The sequence below is a fragment of the Mustela putorius genome, unplaced genomic scaffold, assembly GCF_011764305.1.
Source record: "Mustela putorius furo isolate JIRA1106 unplaced genomic scaffold, ASM1176430v1.1 tig00003913_pilon_pilon_pilon, whole genome shotgun sequence".
Lineage (NCBI taxonomy): Eukaryota > Metazoa > Chordata > Mammalia > Carnivora > Mustelidae > Mustela > Mustela putorius.
In genome coordinates this window covers 2,668,945-2,692,295 of record NW_025422060.1, presented here as the reverse complement: position 1 = coordinate 2,692,295, position 23,351 = coordinate 2,668,945, and the positions used below count along the sequence as shown (strand labels likewise).

The 23,351-nt window shown below is 35.3% G+C and overlaps 1 protein-coding gene across 4 annotated transcripts in view; it reads right to left on the bottom strand.

The window, feature by feature from the left end:
- CUL2 (cullin 2) overlaps positions 1-23,351 on the bottom strand; it is a 102,415-nt gene that overhangs the window by 51,384 nt on the left and 27,680 nt on the right. For 3 of the 4 annotated variants that reach the window (XM_004774295.3, XM_004774293.3, XM_004774294.3), the window contains exons 3-5: positions 15,342-15,444; positions 11,835-11,929; positions 4,925-5,030 (exon numbers count right to left, since the gene is read on the bottom strand). In XM_004774295.3, the coding sequence (XP_004774352.1) occupies positions 4,925-5,030; positions 11,835-11,929; positions 15,342-15,444 (304 nt within the window). Of the gene's footprint in view, positions 1-4,924; positions 5,031-11,834; positions 11,930-13,332; positions 13,417-15,341; positions 15,445-23,351 lie in introns of those variants that run through there. The other variant, XM_045069100.1, reaches the window with a different exon arrangement.

The following is a 23,351-nucleotide window of genomic DNA, read 5'->3' as shown; positions in this document are numbered from 1 at the left end:
TGACTTAACATGGCATTATATACTCTAGATCCATGTTGTTGCAAATGACAAGATTCGTTTCTTCTATGGCTGAGTAATATCCCTTTGTAGATATAGACTACATCCTCTTTATTCATACATCTATCAATGGACACCTGGGCTACCTGCATAATTTATATTGTAAATTATGTAAATAATTTGGTACAATATACACAGGGGTGCATATGTTTTTACAAATTCATGTTTTCATTTTCTTTGAGTAAATACCCAGTAGTAGAATTACTGCATTATAGGATATTTCTATTTTTCATTTTTTGAGTAATATCCATTCTGTTTTCCATAGTAGTGGCCATCAATTTACATTCCCACCAACAGCCCATGAGGGTTCCCTTCCACATCCTCATCAAAACTTGCTATTTCTTGTCTTTTGGCTACTAGCCATTCTGACTAGTGTGAGGTGATATCTCATTGTGGTTTTGACTTGCATTTCCCTGATTATTAGTGATTTGAGCATCTCTTCATGTGTCTGTTGGTCATTTGTATCTCTTCTTTGGAAAAAGAAAAATGTCTATTCGGGTCCTCGGCTCATTTCTTAATCCAATCATTTGGGTTTTTTAATGTTGATTGTATAAATTCTTTACATATTCTGGATACTAACCCCTTATTTGATGCCATTTGCAAATATTTTCTCCCATTCACTGGGTTGCCTTGTTTTATTGATGGTCTCCATTGCTGAGGAAAGGCTTTTTTTTTTTTTTTTTTTTTAAAGATTTTATTTATTTATTTGACAGAGAGAAATCACAAGTAGGCAGAGAGGCAGGCAGAGAGAGAGAGAGAGGAGGAAGCAGGCTCCCTGCTGAGCAGAGAGCCCGATGCGGGACTCGATCCCAGGACGCTGAGATCATGACCTGAGCCGAAGGCAGCGGCTTAACCACTGAGCCACCCAGGCGCCCCTGAGGAAAGGCTTTTTAATGTTGGCGTAGTCCCAATAGTTTAATATTGCTTTTGCTTCCCTTGTCTGAGGAAATACATTCATATGTTGCTAAGGATGATGTCCAAAAGAATACTACCTACATTTTCTTTTAGACATTTTATGGTTTCATGTCTCACTTTTAGATCTTTAACCCACTTTAAGTTGATTTTTGTGTATGATATAAGAAAGGAGTTGTTCCATTCATTTGCATGTAGTTGCACAGTTTTCCCAACCCCATTTGCTGAATAGATTGTTCTGCATTGCATATTCTAGCCTCCTTTCTCATACATTAACTGACCATAAAAGCATGGGTTTGTATGCATGGTACTTTATCTTGTTCCACTGATCTATGTGTCTATTTCTGTGTTAGTAACATTCTGTTTTGATTACTACAGCTTGTGAGGTAGTTTGACATCCAGAATTGTAATACCTTCAGTTTTGTTCTTCTTTCTCAGGACAGATTAGGCTATTTCAGGTCTTCAGTGGTTCCATACAAATTCAAGGTCTGTGAAAAATGCTATTTGTATTTTGATAGGGATTACAATGAATTTATAGATTGTTTTGGTATATCCTTGTGTTTTTAACTGGCATCTTCTTGTTTGAGGCTGGGTATCTTTTCATACGTTTATTGTATATCTTAGTTTTTTTCTGTGAAATGCCAATTCATCTCTTTTGCCCATCATTCAGTTGTATTTATCTTGTTCTTAATAAAAACTAGGAGTTCTTCATCTATTATAGAAATTAAACCCTTGACAGTTTTATATATTACAGACATAGTTTGTGACTTGATTTGAGTTCCTTTACAGTGTTTTTTTGAGTAAAAATAAATTATATTTTAATGTCTCAAAGTTATCAATCTTTTCCTTTATTGTCTGTATTTTTCTTGTCTTTTAAGAACCTCCTTACCCTAATGTCAGGGATGTGTGTGCTCTTATATTTCCTTCCAAAAGCTTTTATGTTTTGCCTTTCATATTTGAACTTCAATATATTTTTCCCATAAAGAGTATAAATTATTCCTGTATCAAAAATTGATTGCTCCTCTGTTTCCAACATAATTGCATCTATACAGCTATTAGTCTGGTTTTAGCCTCTTTATTCTATTTCCCTGGGGTAACCTTATTCTGATCAATTGGTAATTCCATTTCAAATAAGTAAAAGCATCTGCCATCCCACAGGGTCCATTCTTCAAGTTTTCCCTTATTTTTTGTTTTTTAAATTGCACAAACAGGGAAAAAGGTGATACAAAAGAAAATGAGATGTTATAGCTACAGTAGGAGAACAAACTAAGAAACCTTTTGAAAGCAAACTGAGGGGCTATCAAAATTCAGTGTGTGCTTGGACCCAGAAAATCCACTTTGGGTACTCACTCTAAGAAAATTTCTGCTCATGTACAAAGATTTATATATAAATGTTAACTCCTTAAGCATGAAGATTTGTGTCTACTTTGTTCACTACTGTATTCTCAGCATACAGAAAAGTGCCTAGGACACAGAGGGATTAAAAATATATTTAATAAATGAATAAATGAACAATGATATTCACAGCAGTATTGTTTATTACAACAAAGAACTGAACACTAAGAAAAATAGTTTAATAAATGATTAAGAAATTATTCTATATCCCTACTATAGAATACTGAACTCTCAGAAAAATAAACTTATGTGCAAAGAACTAGACACATTAACCAAAAAACAAAACAAAACAGGCAAGAAATACAAGTTGCAAGATATATGGTATGCTATCATTAGGGTACATAGGATATGACATAGTATAAGTTTTTATATATAAATGCACAAGCAAAATTCAGGGAAGACATTGTTTATGGTGATTTCCTCTGAAGAGTGAGCTTGATAGTGTTGGTGATAAGGGACAATTATTAAAATATTCACTTATAATCCTACAAACTAAAGCAATTATTATTTCCCACTGAACTGTTACTCTACATCCTTTTTCCCTTATAGTTTTATTCCTATTAATGTACTGTGTCCAAATTTTTTCATTAAATATTTTCGCCTTTATTAAGTTCCTATGAACTATTTTTTGCCTTCATAACAAAATTGTACTGTACGTATTCATCTATGTATGGTTTTTACTATTGGATATTAGACATTTAGACTGCCTATCCTTTAGTCACCCTTATTATTAACAATGATCGCAAGGAATACTTTTTTTTAAAAGATTTTATTTATTTATTTATTTGACAGAGAGAGAAAGTGTGTGAGCATAAGCAGGGGGAGCAGCAGGTAGAGGGAGAGGGAGAAGCAGGCTCCCTGAGAGCAGATGCAGGGCTCGATCCCAGAACCTTGGGATCATGACCTGACCTGAAGGCAGATGCTTAACCAACTGAGCCATCCAGGTGCCCCACAAGGAATACTCCTAAGTATTTAAACTTTTTCCCCCATTATTTATTATTTTCACAGTACAGATTACCAGATATGGGACTATCTGGTTAACAGTACTGCACATTTTAAAGTCTACTGAAAGACAATGACAGGGGTGCATGGGTGGCTCAGTCGTTAAGGGTCTGCCTTCAACTCAGGTCATGATCCCAAGGTTCTGGGATCGAGCCCCACATTGGGTTCCCTGCTCAGCAAGAAGTTTTCTCCTTCTTCTCCCACTCCCCTTGCTTGTGTTCCCTCTCTCACTGTGTCTCCCTCCCTCTCTCTCTCTCTCTCTCTCTGTCAAATAAACAAACAAATAAATAAATAAATAAAATCTTTTAAAAAAAGATAATGACGAATTTCTTTCCAACATGATTATTCTAAGTAAAATTTGTACTAATGCCACATCTTAGCTGTTTATTTCTTTCATTAACTCACCACAATTTCACATTAATTTCTGTACTTATCTGGCATGATAAGTACATGAGGACAGAGACCTTCTGCCTGTTCACCACTGCATCATCAGTGTGTGACTACTCAATAAATACATCTTTATTGATTGATGATGATTTACTGACTGATGAATAAACAAATACTGTACTGGAGTATTTCTTTTACAACCAATGTATGTTTTCTGTAACTTTCCACATTTAAATTTACATTTTACCTCAAGAATCTGAAAGAAATACCTGACCTCCACGCTTCATTGTTTTATTCTGAACTTCTTTAATTACTTTTTAAATTAAAATAAATATGTTATATCCATAAATCTGTATTTCTTCTCTTTTAGGATCTCTTTTAAGCCTAGGACCTTTGCACTTTTTATTTATTTATTTATTTATTTATTTAAAAGATTTATTTATTTATTTATTTGAGAGAGAGACAGTGAGAGAGCATGAGCGAGGAGAAGGTCAGAGAGAGAAGCAGACTCCCCGTGGAGCTGGGAGCCCGATGTGGGACTCGATCCCGGGACTCCAGGATCATGACCTGAGCTGAAGGCAGTCGTCCAACCAACTGAGCCACCCAGGCGTCCCTTCACTTTTTTTTTAAAGAGAGGGAGCATGCAGGACATGAAATGGGGGGAGGGCCAAAAGAAGAGGGGGAGAGAGAGAGAAAATCCTATGCAGGCTCCACATCCGGCATGGAGCCTGACACAGGGCTCAACTCCACAACCCTGAGATCATGACCTGAGCTAAAATCAAGAGTCAGATGCTCAACCAACTAAACCATCCAGACACCTTGACCTTCACACTTTTTAACTACAACAATCTCAAGAGTATGTTCTAAATACTCTTGGAAAATATTTTCTTAAAGACTTTTTATGAATTTTTCACATAGTGGAACTATTAAACTGTCATTTATTCATCTATTTTTAATTTTTAAAATAGTACTAATTATATCTCTTCCGTTCTCATCCATGTAAAGATTCTTAGGAAATCGTTGCAGTATTTTATTAACATTTATGATGTTTTAAATCTTGACAATTTTAAGACAGTCAACATTGTATCCTTAAAATAAAGGAAAATCAAATTCCCGCAATATATATATTAAAACACTCTCACATCTGCCATTCAGGTAAAGAATTTCCTACCTCTCCTATTTCCATAAGTGGTTCATTCATATCTACACCACCATAGCCATACTGAAGGTCAGCTTCTGTCAATTTATTCTTTTTAATAAACTGTGTGTTGAGATACCTGAAAAACAAATATAGTACCATGGACATTATATTAAAATCAGGAGGAAAACAATTAACTTGCAACTTGAAAATAGCAATTTTAGGGTTATATAAATCAACTATAGAAGAGTGTGGTAACATATCCAAAGAAATTATGCAGAAGTAAGAAATACAATTTAAAAGGATCAAAAGTATCAGCCAAAGGCTAAGAGCAAAAGAATAACCTCTAGAGTAGTAGAGGAAAAGCCTATTAATCAGTCTCACTTTTAAAAACTCAAGGGTTTTGCTCTAAAAATTTCCAGTACTCATATAACCCAACAGCTAGTACCCAAGGTGCTTCTACAATCCTTCTGCATATAATTTTCACATTCCCAGATTCTTCTTGGTAAGTCAGGATAGTTCACTTCGCAAGGAATTAAACAAAGAAATAGTTAAAGGTAAAACTCAAGTCCGTTCTTCAATTTATATCTATCACCAGGAAAAGATGTAACTTTTCATTTTTAAACAACAACAAAAAGAGATCACAATTAGTAGGTAAGAAAATAAAATAGACTGTTATATACAGTAAGAAGTATGGGCAAAGCTGACAAATGTAAAATCACTTCGTCCACCCAGAGGAAAACAGCTTTATAATGTCTCAACACATTCTAAGACTAATAGCTGTATTGAACTCCACAAATTATTGAGTTGAATATAGAGTTCTTTATAGGAAATAAAATGTGTAGAAAGGGCTCAAAATGTTATTGCACTCCCTTTTCGCAATCTTAGATTTCACTATAATGCCTATAATGCTCACCACCTAAAAATACTGATTTGAAAGGTTCTGCCATGTGTAAATAGCTATAGACAACACAAATAGGCAATAACCACAAACTCTCTAAAGTGAAACACTTTCTAGCTTTCACTGCATCAAAATGAGAAGTCTACTTCATGTCTGCAGACAAATGAAACTGGAAACAAAGACAACAAAAGTTTCAACTGCATAACTTCACAAACAATTCTAGGAGACAATGAAAAACACAATTCCTGGAATTAACGCCAAAGCTGTATAGATACAACCACTTACACAAGTTGCATTCCGACACCAACGGACTACAAGCCTCTAAACTCCAAGGCTTAAAACCCTGGTAACTCCCTTGGACATCTTAGTCTCTTCTACCCATGTTACAATGTCCTATTACATTTTTCCTCCAAAATGCCAATTCATCCTTCCTCCCATCCTCTCCAGTAGTACATCCTCCTAATTTCATGTTGGGTTTTCAACCATGCCTTTCATCTGAAGAAAGGGAACAGGAATGAGACAGAAATAAGAGCTAAAGAGAGAACATCTGGGCTACCTGGCCTCAAACAGGAATATATAAATTGAAGAGATATTTTAACCTCTGGCCTCTGTCATTCAGGTCTCAGCTCAGACACACTTCTCTCAGGCCTGACCTGAAACCAAGCCAAATGAACTTTAACTTCTACTCCGATTTAAGTAACTATATATAACTGTTTTATATTCTTCACGGTACTTACTACTTTGTGAAATAAATCCAATTCTTTCATTTGCTTACTTGCTCTGTACATCTGTCGCCTCTCCAGAATATAAGAACTACAAAGCAAAGACCTTGCTTACACAGCATCCAGAACCAGTGGCAGGTAAATATGAAGTCCTCAAAAAATACTTCCTTGATGAATTACTGAATACATAAATGGACAAAATTCCAGACAGCAGGGATAATAAAAGCTAATATTAGAATACAAACTTAGAAAAGCAGCCTGGAGCCAGATCATAAAAACACAAATGCCAGGAAATAAAAGTAATCACTAACATTTACTGAGCTCGTGTCACATGTCAGGCATACCCATAAGCATTTTATATGGCTGCATACTATGAGCTAGATAAAGTGTGGTATTATCGTAAGATCCTCCTTTTATATGTAAGAAAACTGCAGCTTAGAAAGCTTAAAGAACTTGCCGATGGTAAATCTGCTAGCAAGTGGCAGAGCTGGCACAGAAATTTCACAAGTTCTCCCTCACTCATTCAACAAGTAATGACCAAGCATGAATTCTAAATCAGGTAGTGTGCCAGGCCCCAGGGACAGAAAGATGAAAAACAAAAATGTGGGCTTCCCGCACAGAGTTTACACATCTGGTAGAATATACAAACGTAAACAAATATAATATTTCAACAGTGACATGTGTTCCCTGAGTAGTGGGACTTTGTCATATCTTTACCATTTATATGTACCTTTCTTTATGCATCCTTCGCACCAAACCAAGTTTGTCGCACCAAACCAACACCAAAAAAGTTTCTTTTTTGGTCTGTGGTACCATGCCATTCCAGTAATCTCACTAAGAGATTAGAAACATTTACCTCTCTTCCTTCCATTTCACTCCTTTAATCAGCTGCTTTTCATGTCCTCTGAAACTGCTACTCACACTCTCCCATTACTTTCCTTCTCTCTTCCAATGCCTCTCTGCTTGGATCATGTGCAACACTCCCATGACTGGTCTCTACTTCCTGTTTCTGCCATCTCCAATTCATCTAAAAATTACTCACCTATTCAGAATCCTGAGTAGCTCCTTTATACCTACAGAGTAAGTATAAACTTCTTAGGATAGCGGTTTGTTAATGCTGAACGACCAGCTGCTAGATCTGCAGAGGTCAGGAATCACTATTCCGTTTCAAAGATCTGTATGCATATTCTTGAGCCAGCATACTGCTTTAGTGGAGCTTTATGTCTGATATCTGACAGGATAAGTCACTATTCTCTTTACCTCATGGAATAAAACAAACTTACAATTAACTCTATCTTTCTCATTCCAGATTTCTACTCTTGATGTTAAGTTTAAGCTTGATAGATAAGCTTTTAAAATAATTTAAAGATTTAACTTAAAATGTAAACAGCACAATTTTTTCATTTTGATGTGTGGATACAATTCTTAATTTCTGTCATTGGAGTATTTTACAGTCAATTTTACTCATCACACATCTGTTTTTAAATTAAGACATACATTCTAGGAAATCATAAAAGAAATCAGGTTCCAATAATTTCTTAAAATATTTTATACTCTACCACACAGGCAATATCTTGCTGTTCTGCTCACATATAATGCAGTAGTTTTTATAATTTTTATAAATGTTTTTATAATTTATTTCATCAACAAAGTATTTAGTAAGTATCCTTTGCTTTCCTGGAACATTAGCACTGACAAAATTAAATAGTACTTGATAATAAGGAATAGCCAAAAGTAACTTTGAAGCCTCAGAGAAACCAAGCATTTCAATCTGTCTTAGGAAATTCCATTACAAAATTGTTCTCATGCTAATACCTACTGGATTTCAAGAGTTGTTAGTTCTCCAGTTAATATCTTATGTACTCCACTTCAAGAGCCAGCAGGATCTAAAGAGGTATGGAGTACTGGGAAACGTTGAGGCAGGAATATCATTATTTTCTTTAAAGTCAGAATCCTTAAACTACCTATGCTAATGCATATCCATTTTATAAATCAGTCAGAATAACGAAGAGGCTAGAAATTACTTGATAAAAAAATTTAAAAATACTTTTGAAACAAAAATGAATTTTTCCTTTTTATTTCTTGATTTATTTTTTATTTATTTCCTTACAGAGTATGATTAAAAATGATAGCTAGCCTTGATAACCTCAGTACCCCACAATTAAAAACTATCATTAAGCAGTTTTCATCTAATTACTGCCAACTATATCCTCTATGAAAAGGATCTTACCATCTATACTACCAATATAATTAAATAAATGATGATCAGCCACAGTGGTCAAATAAAATTCTCTATAAGTGAACCCCAGGAGCCATTAGTTCTAAGTCTTTGATAAAGACAATGGAAGGTTACTAGGTGATTTCAGAGTGATCCGATCTGCATGTTAAAAAAAATAACATGAGTTCAGTAAACAGAAAAAATTTGAAATCAAAGGCTGGAAGACTGCTTATAGGGACTTATCATTAACAAGAGAAACAACAAAATGCTTACAATGCAAAGGAAATAATGAATTTAAGAGACATTTGGAGGACCTGACCAATAGGTAGAGAGGATAATCATAATGAATCATAAATGAAGAAAGGATAACTGAGGCTTCCAGCATCTACGTCTGGATATACAGTACATATAATAATATACAGTATTATTTCCAATTAAAGTTAGTAATACTGGGACACCTGAGTGGCTCAATTGGTTAAATGTCTTAACTCCTGATCTCAGCTCAGGTACTGATCTCAGGGTCATGAGTTCAAGCCTTGTATTGGGCTCCACGCTGGGCATGGAGCCTACTTAAAAAGTAATAATAATAAATAATAAAATTAATAATACTGGGAACAGTGTGGATGTAAAAGATAATAAGCTCAGTTTTGAAATCTGCAGTTCTACAACGTACCCATGGAATACCCTAAAGGAACAGGCAGGCTAGGTAAAAAATACTCTGAAACTTGGGCCACCTGGGATAAGCCCATATTTTGGTGGTTAGCAGTATATAGGTCATAGCTAAAACCAGGAGAAATTGAAATCATTCTAGAAAGAATGCATAGTTTAAGCTAAGTTATGAGAACAGAATCTACCTAAATGACTGAAAGAGTGTATTTAGAATGAGACTAAAGTAAAATGAAGAAGTTAAATAGGCTTAATTGGACTGATCTGGGTTTAAATTGTGATTTTTTTTTTTTTTTTTTTGGTAGCTGAGTAACGCTGAGCAAAGTCATTTAACCTCTTTGAGCCTAGTTTGCTCCGCTGCAAATCTGGTGACACCAACTACCTCATATGGTTTATATACATACATACATTTGTGTATATATCATATGTATTTAATAAAAGCTCAGTAACAGTACCAATTTATTATTAATATTAGTATTGATTTAAATAGTACCAAGTTATTGATTTTGGCAAATAAGAGATACAGACAGATGCAAGGAGAACCTAGGAAACAAAATGAAACAAGAAAAACAATTTAAATCTTTATGAAAATGTCTCAGCTCAAGAGGGAACACACTGCACATAGCATACTGCACTGGCATACAGTGTAACTACTCTCTTAGACATCTATATACCAGTGGCCCAAGCTTCTCAGCAATGCCAAAGGCATGCATGTGTTCTCACTCTTATCCTTAAGATTCCTCTAATTCTCCTCCACAATTTATCTAGGGTAGTCCTAAAAGTTCTATTTATGACTATCTTACTTTGATGGATGAAAAGGGGGGAAAAAAAAAACCATGAAATGTCAATATGTTTAATGTATGGTAAACACTGTTTTATAAAAGCCAAAGCCACAGTAAACCTTGTGCTTGTCAGAAACTTCTAGCTTCTGATTTTATTACATTTGGCTCTTCTAAGAAGAAAAAAAAAGCTAATGGCGGTTGAAATAAACTCCAGTTTTCAACAGAGGCAACTTTAAGTAAACTTCGGTGTTGTTATAAAAACCTACAGGAACAGGAACCACTGAAAAAGGACAAACATTTACCTCTCTTCCTTCCATTTCACGCCAAGAGAACCAAGCCCTAGCCTCAGTGTGGTACTCCAGCAATGCATGGAGTAACTATACAGAAAATGCTCTGCCAGCCAGCTTCATTCCTGAGTTTCTCACTGGGGAGAACTGAGGAGTTTCTCCCCAGTGAGAAACTGAGGCAGGGGTCCATCTCTGCCCAGGCCACAATGCATAGGCCAAAATTATCGCCTTCATCATAAGCCACAACCATTTCAAGAGTAGTCACTCGCATTCCAAAGGGAAAAAGCCCAGGTGACTTAACAATACTATTCCTGGGCGCCTGGGTGGCTCAGTGGGTTAAGCCGCTGCCTTCGGCTCAGGTCATGATCTCAAGGTCCTGGGATCGAGTCCCACATCGGGCTCTCTGCTCAGCAGGGAGCCTGCTTCCTTCTCTCTCTCTCTGCCTGCCTCTCAGTGTACTTGTAATTTCTCTCTGTCAAATAAATAAATAAATAATCTTTAAAAAAAAAAAACAAAAAAAAATACTATTCCTTATTTATCCACTTTTCTTCAATAAACAGGTTTCTTCCTTATGTACCCAGGAAATTATTTCCATTGTCTCTGTGAACGGGTTAGAGAGGATTAGCACAGAGCACCACAGAAATATGCCAGAGCAACAGTTAACACAAAAGATCTAAGTAGAAGACTGGGTAGAACAAGGAAGAGGGAAGTTCAGAGACAGGAATGGCAGAAAAACACATCAGAATTAGTCACTTAGAGAAAGGAAGACAAGCAATTCAGACAAGCAATCCAGACAGATACAGGAGTACAAGGAGAGACAGGAAAATGTGAGAGAAGGCATTAGGACACTGTAGGTAATTTAATACAATGCCTAAAGGATAAGGTAGAACTTCAAGAGAACAACGGCTGAATGCTTTAACTACCAGTCTTTCCATGAAACATAAAATACTGGATCTTACAGTCAAATAAGAACATACTGGAGAGGAACATGGGCTTGGATTTATTTCACCAAGTTTCATCCAAGCTGAAGTTGCACTTTGGAACTCTGTCAAGATTTAACATGTACTATATAGAGAGAGAAAAAGAGTCCCAGACAATATGAAAAAAAGAAAAATAGAACTATGAAATTAAATATAGTTTTAGTTTTCAGAGAGTAACTTTCCATACCCTGCCTGGCTTCCAAAGACCCACATGACCCAGACTACAGACCTTTCTCCATAGCAGACAAAGCCCATTGAGCAGAGAATGCTTTAGTTTTGTTCATTTATTTAAAAACTTAAAAACAAAAAGCCAAAACCCAAAAGTCCTTCAATTACTGAATACCCGCAACACTGCTTGGGTTGTCAAGAGTTTAAAGGTGTACTTACCTATACAAGCAGTCCATATAGTCTGCACCTTTGCTATATTCCTCCCAATACCTATGATACATAACAAGTACTTGCTCTTCAGACTCCAGAACTCTCTATATAAAGAAGAAATACATTTTTACTTGGAAAGCGCTAATCATTTTCATTTGTAAGCTATGAAATTTATCAAAAATTATTTTTAAATATATTTAAAATTATATTTACAGTTACATTCTAATTTAACTACTTTTAGTAAAACTTAAATGACCAGGAAAAAATGTGTCTTAGATATGAAAATAAAGCATCCATACTAGAGAGTTAACAGTTCCATTCTCTAAAAAGATAAAATGTAATAGTGTGAGGTATCTTTAGGCTACAATATTATACTAAGATCAATTTAAAAGAGGATATAATTCTACTGCCATGTATCTGTGTGCTTCCTCAAATCCCTCACTTTTGGTCATCCTGCTAGTTATATAAATATATCACTCTGAATTACTCACTTATGCTAATAAGGCTATTCATGAAAATTTACACCTTTTCTATATTCCCCAAATAAGTTGTTTTATATTTACTTAACAGAAATCTATTACTTTTTGAAAAATAAAAATATCAAACTTAAACCTGAGATCTAATTTTTTAAAAGTTATTTTTGAAGGAAATCTAGTCTCAGTAAAAATACACTGGACTGACATTCAAAAGATACCAGGTTCTTTTATCTCAGTTCTTTCATAAACTGTACCTAGGACTTTAAGCAACCCATGACCTTAATTTCCATCTAATTAATTCTCTGCTGAAATGCAATGCTTTTAAATGTGGAATTTTAATAATTAAGGCTCAGGAGAAAAAAATAACTTATAAATAGTATTTTTTTGCCTGTCATTTTAATAAATTAATTAAAAATAGCAACTATTATTAATAACACTGGGGGGAAAAGCACACTTAGAAACTGCTGCTGCTGGGTGAATAAATATGAGAACAATTTGTTACTGTTTGTCAAAACAATAAAAAAATGTTCATGACCTATGACTTAATTCTATGTCCACGAATTTATCCTATAAAAAACTCGGCTACACAAAAATAATTTAGCTACCAAGATATTCACAGAAGTACTGCTTATAAAAACAAATTATATATATTGCAAATAATCCACATGCCCAGCAGTATGAGAATATTTAAACAAATTGTATTATCTCTACACAATGAAAAATTTTACAATCATTGCCAGAATTATAAAAGTCCATTTAATGACAAAGAGTATTATAATAATATTAAAATCAAAAAGATTATAAAGTGTATAATATGATTCCATTTTCTAATAAAAATGGAAGTCTACACAAAGCAAAAATAGGCAAAGGACAAATATCAAATTATATATATTATCAACATATGCCAAAACAGATGTATTTAAGTATAGATATTCAAAAATATTCACAGTAGTTAATTCTGAAAACGGCAATGCAATACGTTAGTAATTTAAAAAGTTCCCTCCCCCAATCAAACAAAATTTTCTTCTCACAGGTGAAACTGCTTCAAATCTGTTGGCTATGTTAATAGTTTACTTTGTCATCAACTATTAGCCAACTTCTTTTTTGTCACAGGATCTGAGAAAACATATGGTATACAATTATGTAAGTATTCTAAACTTTCATAAAACTATTTCACATTACTTTAAAATGTAATTACACCAATGTTAATTTCCTAGTGTTAATAACTGTACCACTGTTATATGAGATGTTAACCTTAAAAAGCTGGTAAAAAGGATATAGGAAATTTGTATTACTTTTACAACTTTCCTGTAAGTCTGAAAGTATTTCAAAATAAAACATTTTTTAAAAAAACACAACCCATGCTAAAATATAAAACTTGAATAATTTGTAAGTGCCTTTACACAGGTAACAATTATGGGATAGCCAAAGTTCACTAGATTATCATAACAGAACTTTAAATTATGAAACATTGTAAGAACAATTTCAAGTATCTATTATCAAAAGTGCTTTCATGAGCTGATAAATTATAGCACATATTAGAACACTAAAATGTATCCGCCATGTATAATAAAAAGTAGAGCATTTCCTTCTAAAGTTTTAAAAGGGAAACATCACATGATCAATTGTGCTCTGGGGTTATCACTACTTTAAAATTTATCTGCACCTAGCCAAATTCAAGGTTAGACACAATATTATACAGTGTTAATGTATCTCCATTTAATTTTTATTTTATTTTACTTAAATTCAATTAATTAACATTATTAGTTTTAGAGGTAGAGTTCAGGGATTTATCAGTTGCATACAATACCCAGTGCACATTACATGAAGTACCCTTCTTAATGATCACCCAGTTACCCCATTCCCCCACCCTTCCCCCCAACGACCCTGTTTCCTAGAGTTAGAACAGCCTCTTATTGTTTACCTACCTCTCTAATTTCATCTTATTTTTCCCTCCCTTCCCCTATGATCCTCTATTTTGTTTCATAAATTCCACATGTGAGTGAAGCCATATGATAACTATCTTTCTGACTTATTTTGCTTAGCATAATATCCTCTAGTGTGTCTCCATTTTAAAGATAAAGAAACTTAAATTTCAATCCATAGGAAGATTGAGTTGCCCATGGTCACACAGCTAATGAAGGTTAGAGTCGTTTCTAACCCAGACAATAAGTGATCTCTTCCTGATCAGACCAGTAGTCCAAAATAAGAAATACTGTCTATAGCCAAATGCCACAAATTCTTTGTTCATACACAGATCAAGCCCATGATGTTGCCCTTGTACATATGGCATACTAACTAAAATAAGGGGTCACAGGAACAGTTTCTATCATGCTTTTTATTTCTTTTTTTCATTTTTTAAAATTTTTTATAAACATATAATGTATTTTTATCCCCAGGGGTACAGGTCTGTGAATCGCCAGGTTTACACACTTCACAGCACTCACCACACCACACCCAATGTCCATAACCCCACCCCCCTCTTCCGACACCCCTCCTCCCAGCAACCCTCAGTTTGTTTTGTGAGATTAAGAGTCACTTATGGTTTGTCTCACTCCCAATCCCATCTTGTTTCATTCATTCTTCTCTATCAGGCTTTTTAATTTACCATTTCCCTTTTTCATTTTAGGTTTTTGTAAGACTTTATGTAGGATATATAGAGGCAGCTAAATGGCTGAAAATAATAAAGACAGAGATTTACCAAGAGGTGGGAAGCAAGAGTAAAAGAAAACAGTTCTAATAAACACCATCCAGAGGACATATAAGCAAATTTTAAAGTTGAACAAACCTTGATTTGAAACTCCACTATTTCAGTTACTAGTTATATGATCCTGAATAACTAAACTGATTTCCCTTGAAGAATCTAATATAATGCTTAACTCACAAACCTTAAATCTATATAATCAAAAAAAATTCTATTTAGGAAACAAAGCAAATAACCTTAACCTGATATAAGTTATGCACTGGAAAACAGTAAACTAGCCTAATAGTAACTACCCAGCTACAAACACATTTATGTCATGTATGTACTACTTCTTACCTTGTGCAAATGCCGTACGTGATTTTCCAAAAAAATCTTAGTTTCTGTATAAAGTCTTTCTCCAAGGGGTTCAGGATAGGCCACACATAAAGCATAGATATCTCTAGTTAAATTGTTAAGGTTTTCATATTCTATATTGGAGATACTACTTTAAAACAAGAGATTTAACTCGTTTGCAATTTAAGGTTTTTCAGGCAATTTAAGATTATACAGATATAGAAAAAGTAAAATATATATAGCCAAGCTTACTTTAAAAAGCCCTGTGTTATTCACATACTCATTCAGCAAATATTACTTGAGAATTAGGCAGCATTGTAAGGAAAATGGTTCTTCTCAAAGAGCTTAAAATTCAGGGCAGCATTCTGTAAAATCAAATTACCCAGAAACCTACAAAATAAGGCTTATGTAAGAATGGACATAAGCATAATATCAACAAAGGGCTCTGGGATATCACAAGCAGGTATGTCTATGCAATTGTGAGAAACAAAACAATTACAGAAATTACTTATTTGACACAGTTTCCCACACCACAGCACTCATCAGAACATCCTATAACCCACACACTATCCTTTGGTATTTACTCCGTAAGAAGAATTATTCTATGAATAGAAATATCAATTAATCAATTAAGTTTTTGAGTACCACCTTGCTAAGTATCACAAGTGGGAGATGTGCTGTAGCAGACAGTCCTTAAACAGACGTCAAAGGAAATGGGATCTGATTGAGACTTGAGTTTCACTAGCCAGTGATCTTGACCAAGCCTCTGAACCCTTCTGCGTTGCCATTTCCTCATCTCTAAGTTAAAGATAATAAATCCTCTTTTGATATCTCTACAGAATCCTTTAAGACCCAAATTAAGTTCATGAATGTTAAAGTGCATAAACTGTGCATCACTGACCAGATGTTGAAGATGAAGCATACATGAAGCAATATGAGAACAGCTTAATTAGAGATGCAGATAAAAACTGAAAATAAGGTTGATTATTTGGGATGGAGTCAAGTATTTAATATACCTAATATATTTTTATTTATATTATAAATATATTCAGCATACTTAATATAAGAATTGGGATGTATTTCAAAATAAAAATTTTGCTTAAAAATATGGAGATGCGGGGGCGCCAGGCTGGCTCAGTTGGAAGAGCATATGACTCTCGATCTCAGAGTTGTGAGTTCAAACCCCACCTTGGGTGTAGAGATTACTAAAAATAATAATAGTGGGGTGCCTGAGTGGCTCAGTGGGTTAAAGTCTCTGCCTTCAGCTCAGGTCATGATCCCAGAGTCTTGGGATCGAGCCCCATGTCCGTCTCTCTGCTCAGCGGGGAGCCTGCTTCCTCCTCTCCCTCTGCCTGCCTCTCTGCCTACTTGTGATCTCTGTCTGTCAAGTAAGTAAGTAAAAATCTTAAAAGAAAATAGTAAATAAAAAATTTTAAGAACCAAACTTTCATTATAAAAAGATATAGAGGTAGGATGAAGACTGTTCCTCTTCTGTATCTCCATAACATTTTATATATTCTTTTTCTATAGTTCTTTTATACAATAGAAATTATTAATAACAAAGGTATTAATAATAAGAACACTAGCCTGTTCTTAAATCATCTTTAGATTCATAGATCCAAGGCACAATTCCTAACACATAAGAGGCACTTATTAAACACTTGGTGATGAGGTAGGGAATCAACATCATGTGCTCTATTTACCTAGTATTTACCTAGAATTTACTCCAGAAAGAACAAGCAGCCCTCTCCATTATGAGGTCATGGATGGGTAGATTTTAGCCAGACTTTTCCAGGTTCCTTCTAAATCCTTTTATTTGTTTTCATTATACATAATTAGTAAGTAATAAAATCTTAATGTATATATGTATACATTCTTCAATATACTACTGCTAAATATAAACAAAAAAACTTTTTACAGTTAAAAAACACAAAGAAGCAAAAATATCCATAAAGTACAATGTTGCTGTGCCAGGTTTTTTGTTTTTTGAAGATTTATTTATTTATTTGAGAGACAGAGACAGAGAGTATGAAGTGGGGGACAGAAGGGAGGGAGAAACAGACTCCCAGTTCAACAGGGAGCCTGACTTGGGGCTCAACCCCAGGGCCATGACACCATGACCTGAGCTGAAGGCAGATGCTTAACCAACTAAGCCACCCACGTGCTCCTGTGCCAGGTATTTTTGTAGAAAAAAATATATAGTAAAGAAACACACTATTACGATTACTTTAAATCAGTCAAGATATCATGAACCTCTATAAAACAGATTAAGTAAAATAGTACATAAGAACTATTTACTAATAATAACATAAAAACATTAACCTATATTACAAAGAAAATAGAATTTTTTAACATACATCTAAGAAAAAATTTAGAAATTTATCCGGACAGAAATTCTGTAGAGAACTGACAATAGTTTGGGGAGAGGAGAAGGAGCAAGGTATGAATAAAAAAAGGTGCTCCAAAATAATGTACTAAATGAGCTCCTGGATCCAGCTTGGAGGTTTTAGCTATAAAGTCCTCAGGGGGGGAAAAAGGCCTAATGCACCACATAAGAGTTTTATCATACATTTATACTCAATGTCAATTACTCATCATAATCTTACCTTAGTGAAAATAGATATAAAAGTGCTGTCAGAATTAAACATATTAGAAGAGAGTAGTTACCCCTAGTGACTGAGGGGGAATGTGGAGTACTTCTGGGATGCTAAGAGTGCTATTTATTGGGTACATGGGTATGTTCATGTTATGAAAATCCACCTATATGTTACTGTGTCAGTGTGTATACTACACTTAAATGTTTTTTTTTTTTCAATAAAGACTAAACTTAGACAGGATCTAGATCAATTCCTTTGGCAAAGGTGTGATGCACTTAAGATATTTAAGTTTTGGGCGCCTGGGTGGCTCAGTGGGTTAAAGCCTCTGCCCTTGGCTCAGGTCATGATCCTGCGGTTCTGGGATCGAGCCCCGCATCGGGCTCTCTGCTCAGCGGGGAGCCTGCTTCCCTCTCTCTCACTGACTACCTCTCTGCCTACTTGTGGTCTCTCTCTGTCAAATGAATAAATAAAATCTTTAAAAAAAAAAAAAGATATTTAAGTTCTGAATACCTACTTCAAGTTTTCATCTATCATATTTGCTCTACCTTTTTTTTTCCCCTAAAGCCACAATACACTTTTCTAAAATACACAACTTGATTTTGAAAAATAACATGATTCAGTACCATAATTTCAGTATGATATGCTAAATTATGTGCCCAAAAGTTCTGTATCACCAAACCTAGTATCTCAAAATATCCACTGCATGCACATGTAAACAAAATTGGCTAAAAGGACTCAGGCTACAGGACTTACCTTCCTTCCACCTAGGGAAAATGGATCTGTGCAGGGCAGGGAATACAAGGAGACTTCCCCATTTCAATCCATATACAGGATTTATATACTGTTTGACATCCTCAATGAGGATGTACTTGTGTCTTTTTTAATAGAGTGTGCCTTAATAAATCTTTCAATTTTTTAATTCACCATAGTTTGGGGTCTCAGTTAACCACTGTATAATGTCATTTAACTATCTAAAACATATTCCTAAATGTGCTATTTTTCTCTAATCTATTCAAATATCTAACCACCTTGGAAATACTTAAGCCTTGAGAAGAGCACCCAACCCTCTACGATCCAATTATGATTTGGTTTTAGAGAAGGCACTTTAAAAAACAAAAAATGGGAAATAACTGGAGAAGGCCAGTTTTAGATTTAAACGCTCTCTTTTCCAAAGTCCTCTTTTCCTTATGTTACTCTTTAGGGAGCCAGGATATAAAAATTCCTCTATTATGAACTTTCCACTTATAAAAACTCTCACAGCCAAAAAACAAAACTGTTCCAGAGCAAAAGTTTTCTACTTTGTTACAACCAAAAGACAGTGTTGGCCAGAAGAAAAATCATTTACTTTATTTTCTCTATTAAAGGTGTTACCTAGGGGTGCCTGGGTGGCTCAGTGGGTTGAGGTCTCTGCCTTTGGCTCGGGTCATGATCCCAGGGTCCTGGGATGGAGCCCCACATCAGGCTCTCTGCAACAGCCCGGAGCCTGCTTCCTCCTCACTCCCTGCCTGCTTCTCTGCCTACTTGTGATCTCCTTCTGTCAAAATCTTTTTTAAAAATAAATAAAGGTGTTACCTATGCTTGGGTTTAATTTTGAATATTAACACTATCAATTTTATTGTATAGTGGTTCTAAAACAATGAGTTCTACAATGGGGATGTAAAGATTATTCACAGCAGCGGGACACACACCATCAACCATTTTCTAAGAAATCTCCCCCTTCAGAAATGAGAAGTAACGTAGTATTATTATTTTGGGTGTCTTGACACCAGGCTGCAAAATCCACCTTCTTTTCTTCTGTCTCTGCTGTCCCTCAACTCTTCCTGTCTAGTCTTTTTCTGTCTGGGCTCTCATCTTCCCCTCCACTACCCGAGGCCTTCATCCTGTGTGTACTGGTCCTGCTGAGGGTCACTGCAGATGCCTCTCATTAGAAACAAGAAAAAGAGGGGGACCTGGCTGGCTCAGTCAGTGGAATATGAGACTCCTGATCTCAGGGTTGTGCGTTCAAGCCCAATGTTGGGTGTAGAAATTTCCTAAAAATAAAATCTTTACAAGCAAAAAGGAAAAAAAAGGTGGGGGGGGGGGACAGGGGCAGAAAACCAAGCCATGGGAAAAGAAGTATACATTGTATGTTTATGGGTTCTTATTATGAAGGTATAGCTTGCAGGAGATTTATATGGATGTGCTTTTAAGTTATGTATATTACATCTAAGAGGAAACAAATTTTAAACAGTGCTGGTAAGTTTAAAAAAAAAAAAGAAAAGGAAAGCTTATCTTAAAATTGAAAATGGTACAATGTCCAAAAAAGTATCGACAATAAAAAAATACAGATCTTTATTGACATTTCTGAAGAAAAAGAATAAACATGCAACATGTAAAAGATGCAGAATCTATGAAATCATCAACTAGTAAGCAAGGGTACAAATTATTGGTTAGATGGAAAAACTTTAAAGCGTATAGCTACAGAATTACAATAATCAAATATTTGTCTGATTTAATTTGGAGCAGAGTGAAAATGTTACTGATGCTTCAAGCAGAGAAAACTACAGATAAAGCCTTTCTCAATCTATACAATCAAAGAAAAAATGATGGGCTACTAATGCAGGCGCCAAGGTTAATAAGTTCTACTAACATCTGTGAGGATCGTCAGGGATGGAGATGACTTACTTCAATATTTTTCAATGTAGTCAAAACTGGTCTATGTTTGAAAAGATGCCTAACAGAATATATATTAGAAGTGAGGACAATGGTACAACTGGTTTTAAAACCTGGTTTTACATTCATGAAGGCATTTTAGATTTCCCCTCACTTAATCACTTTGGACTTGCATAAAACTATTAAGAATCTAACTTGCCCTTAAGTAGGAGAGCATCTATATTATACTGCAGGGTTTGGGAATTATCCTAACAGCCACCAAAAAGCAGAAAACCATGAATAAAAGTAAACCAAAACAGCCAAAAAACTCCAACCCAGAAAAAAAAAAACAACAGTAAATCTAGATCTACACCAAACCTCATGGCACTTGATAGAAATCCTTAGTAAAGGGCAAATCCCAAACCATGCTAAGCTGTTGTAAAGCTTTTGTTAGAAATATTATTACCTGTGTTAGGCAGAATTCTAAAAATGGCCTGCTAAGATTTTCCACCCTAATACCTGCAACTGCTACTTTATGTGACAAAAGGAACTCAGAGCAAAAAGTCAGAATTATGATTACTCATCAGCTGACCGCAAGAGGGAAAGTAGCCTGGACTTTCCAGGTGGGCCTAATTCAATCGAATGAGCCTCTTAAAGCAGATCCCCATCTGCTTCTGTGGCTAATCGCAGAGGGGGAGGTCTGAGATAACACAGGATGATTTGCCATGCCACAGCTGGCACTGAAGATGGAAGGGAGTCACATGCAACACATGAGGTGTATCAAGTCACCAAGAGAGAGACAAGAAAATGGAGACCTAAGACCTGTAACTGCAATGAATTAAATTTTCCCAATTAACAGCAACGGGCTTTGAAGAGGACCCTGAGCTCTAGATGAGTTAGCCAGCCAACTCCTTAATTTCAGCTTTATGAGATCCTGAAGAGAGAATGCAGTCATATCATGGACCTCTGATCCATAGAACTGTGAGATAATAAAAGGATATCTCTCAAAAATTTGTGGTAATTTTTTATGTATTAAAAAACTGATGTCTTTTATTTACATTACCTATCAACCAGAATGCCCTGCATTGTACCTGGATGCAGTACATTTATGAAGGATCAGTGTTAAGAAACCTGCTTATCAACACAAGAGAACTAGCTAAATATTAATGTTATTTATTCCATCTGTACAATATGCTTAATGACATTTAGTTGATAGTAGCTATTCACTCCCCAAGTATTTGCTGAATACCTACATGTGCTAGATGCTAGAATACAGCAGTGAACAAAATGGGTAAGAAGTCTTGCCCCTTACGGAGTTTATATTTAGTAAAAAATGTTGCAGACAGGGTTCCATAAATTCTGTACTTACACACGTTAAACACTTCAAATGATAGAACAAGCTTTCTTAATGTCCACTTCAAGAGTATAAGCAGACTTGAGCATTTTACTTCAGCATTCAGTCCTACTAGGGTAAGTCATCTTATACCATCAATAAGCCATGACATCCTCAGCTATAAAATGGGACTAGTAATACATATTTTACAGTCACTAGTTATAATCACATATATATGTTGAAAGAAAAAATTACGACAGAAATATATACACAGCATGATTCAATTGATATAAAGTTCCAAAAACAGAAAGAACCAGTAATTGCGTATACATAAGCAGTTATACTATTAAAGAAAAAAAAACATACAAGGAAATAATAGATGCAAAAGTCACAATAGTAGGGGCACCTGGTGGCTCAGTGGGTTAAGCCGCTGCCTTCGGCTCAGGTCATAATCTCAGGGTCCTGGGATCAAGTCCCGCATCGGGCTCTCTGCGCAGCAGGGAGCCTGCTTCCCTCTCACTCTCTGCCTGCCTCTCTCCCTACTTGTGATCTCTGTCAAATAAATAAATAAAATCTTAAAAAAAAAAAAGTCACAATAGTAGCTCCTTCCCAAGATAAGGAGTGGGCTTGTGAACTGAGAAGGACATGTAGTGAGGGGAGAGTTGGTGGATCCTCGCAGTGTTCTGGTTCTCAACCTGTGCTGATTATACAGGTGTCTGCTTTATAATTATCTGTTTAGATGAATGGATAAAGAAGATGTGGTATATATATACAATGGAATACTATGCAACCATCAAAAGAAATGAAATCTTGCCATTTGCGACGTGGATGGAACTAAAGGGTATTATGCTTAGCGAAATAAGTCAATTGGAGAAAGACAATTATCATATGATCTCCCTGATATGAGGAAGTGGAGATGCAATGGGGGGTTTTGGGGGGTAGGAAAAGAATAAATGAAACAAGATGAAATTGGGAGGGAGACAAACCATATGTGACTCTTAATCTCACAAAACAAACTGAGGGTTGCTGGGAGGAGGGGTGTTGGGAGAGGGGGATGGGGTTATAGACATTGGGGAGGGTATGTGCTATGGTGAGTGCTGTGAAGTGTACAAACCTGGCGATTCACAGACCTGTACCCCTGGGGATAAAAATACATTATGTGTTTATAAAAAAATTTAAAAATTAAAAAAATAATAATAATAATTATCTGTTTAACCCCATATGTACACCTCACCAACTTTTCCACATATGTACCAGTTAACCCTTGAACAACAAAGGAGTGAGGGGTGCCAAACCCCCAGCAGAAGGAAATCCACGTATAACTTGACTATTCTAAAACTGAACTACTAATAGCCTAGGGTTGACTTTACCTTACCTGAAACATAAATAGTTAACACATTTCTGTATATTATATTAGATAATGTATTCTTACAATAAAGTAAGCTAGAGAAA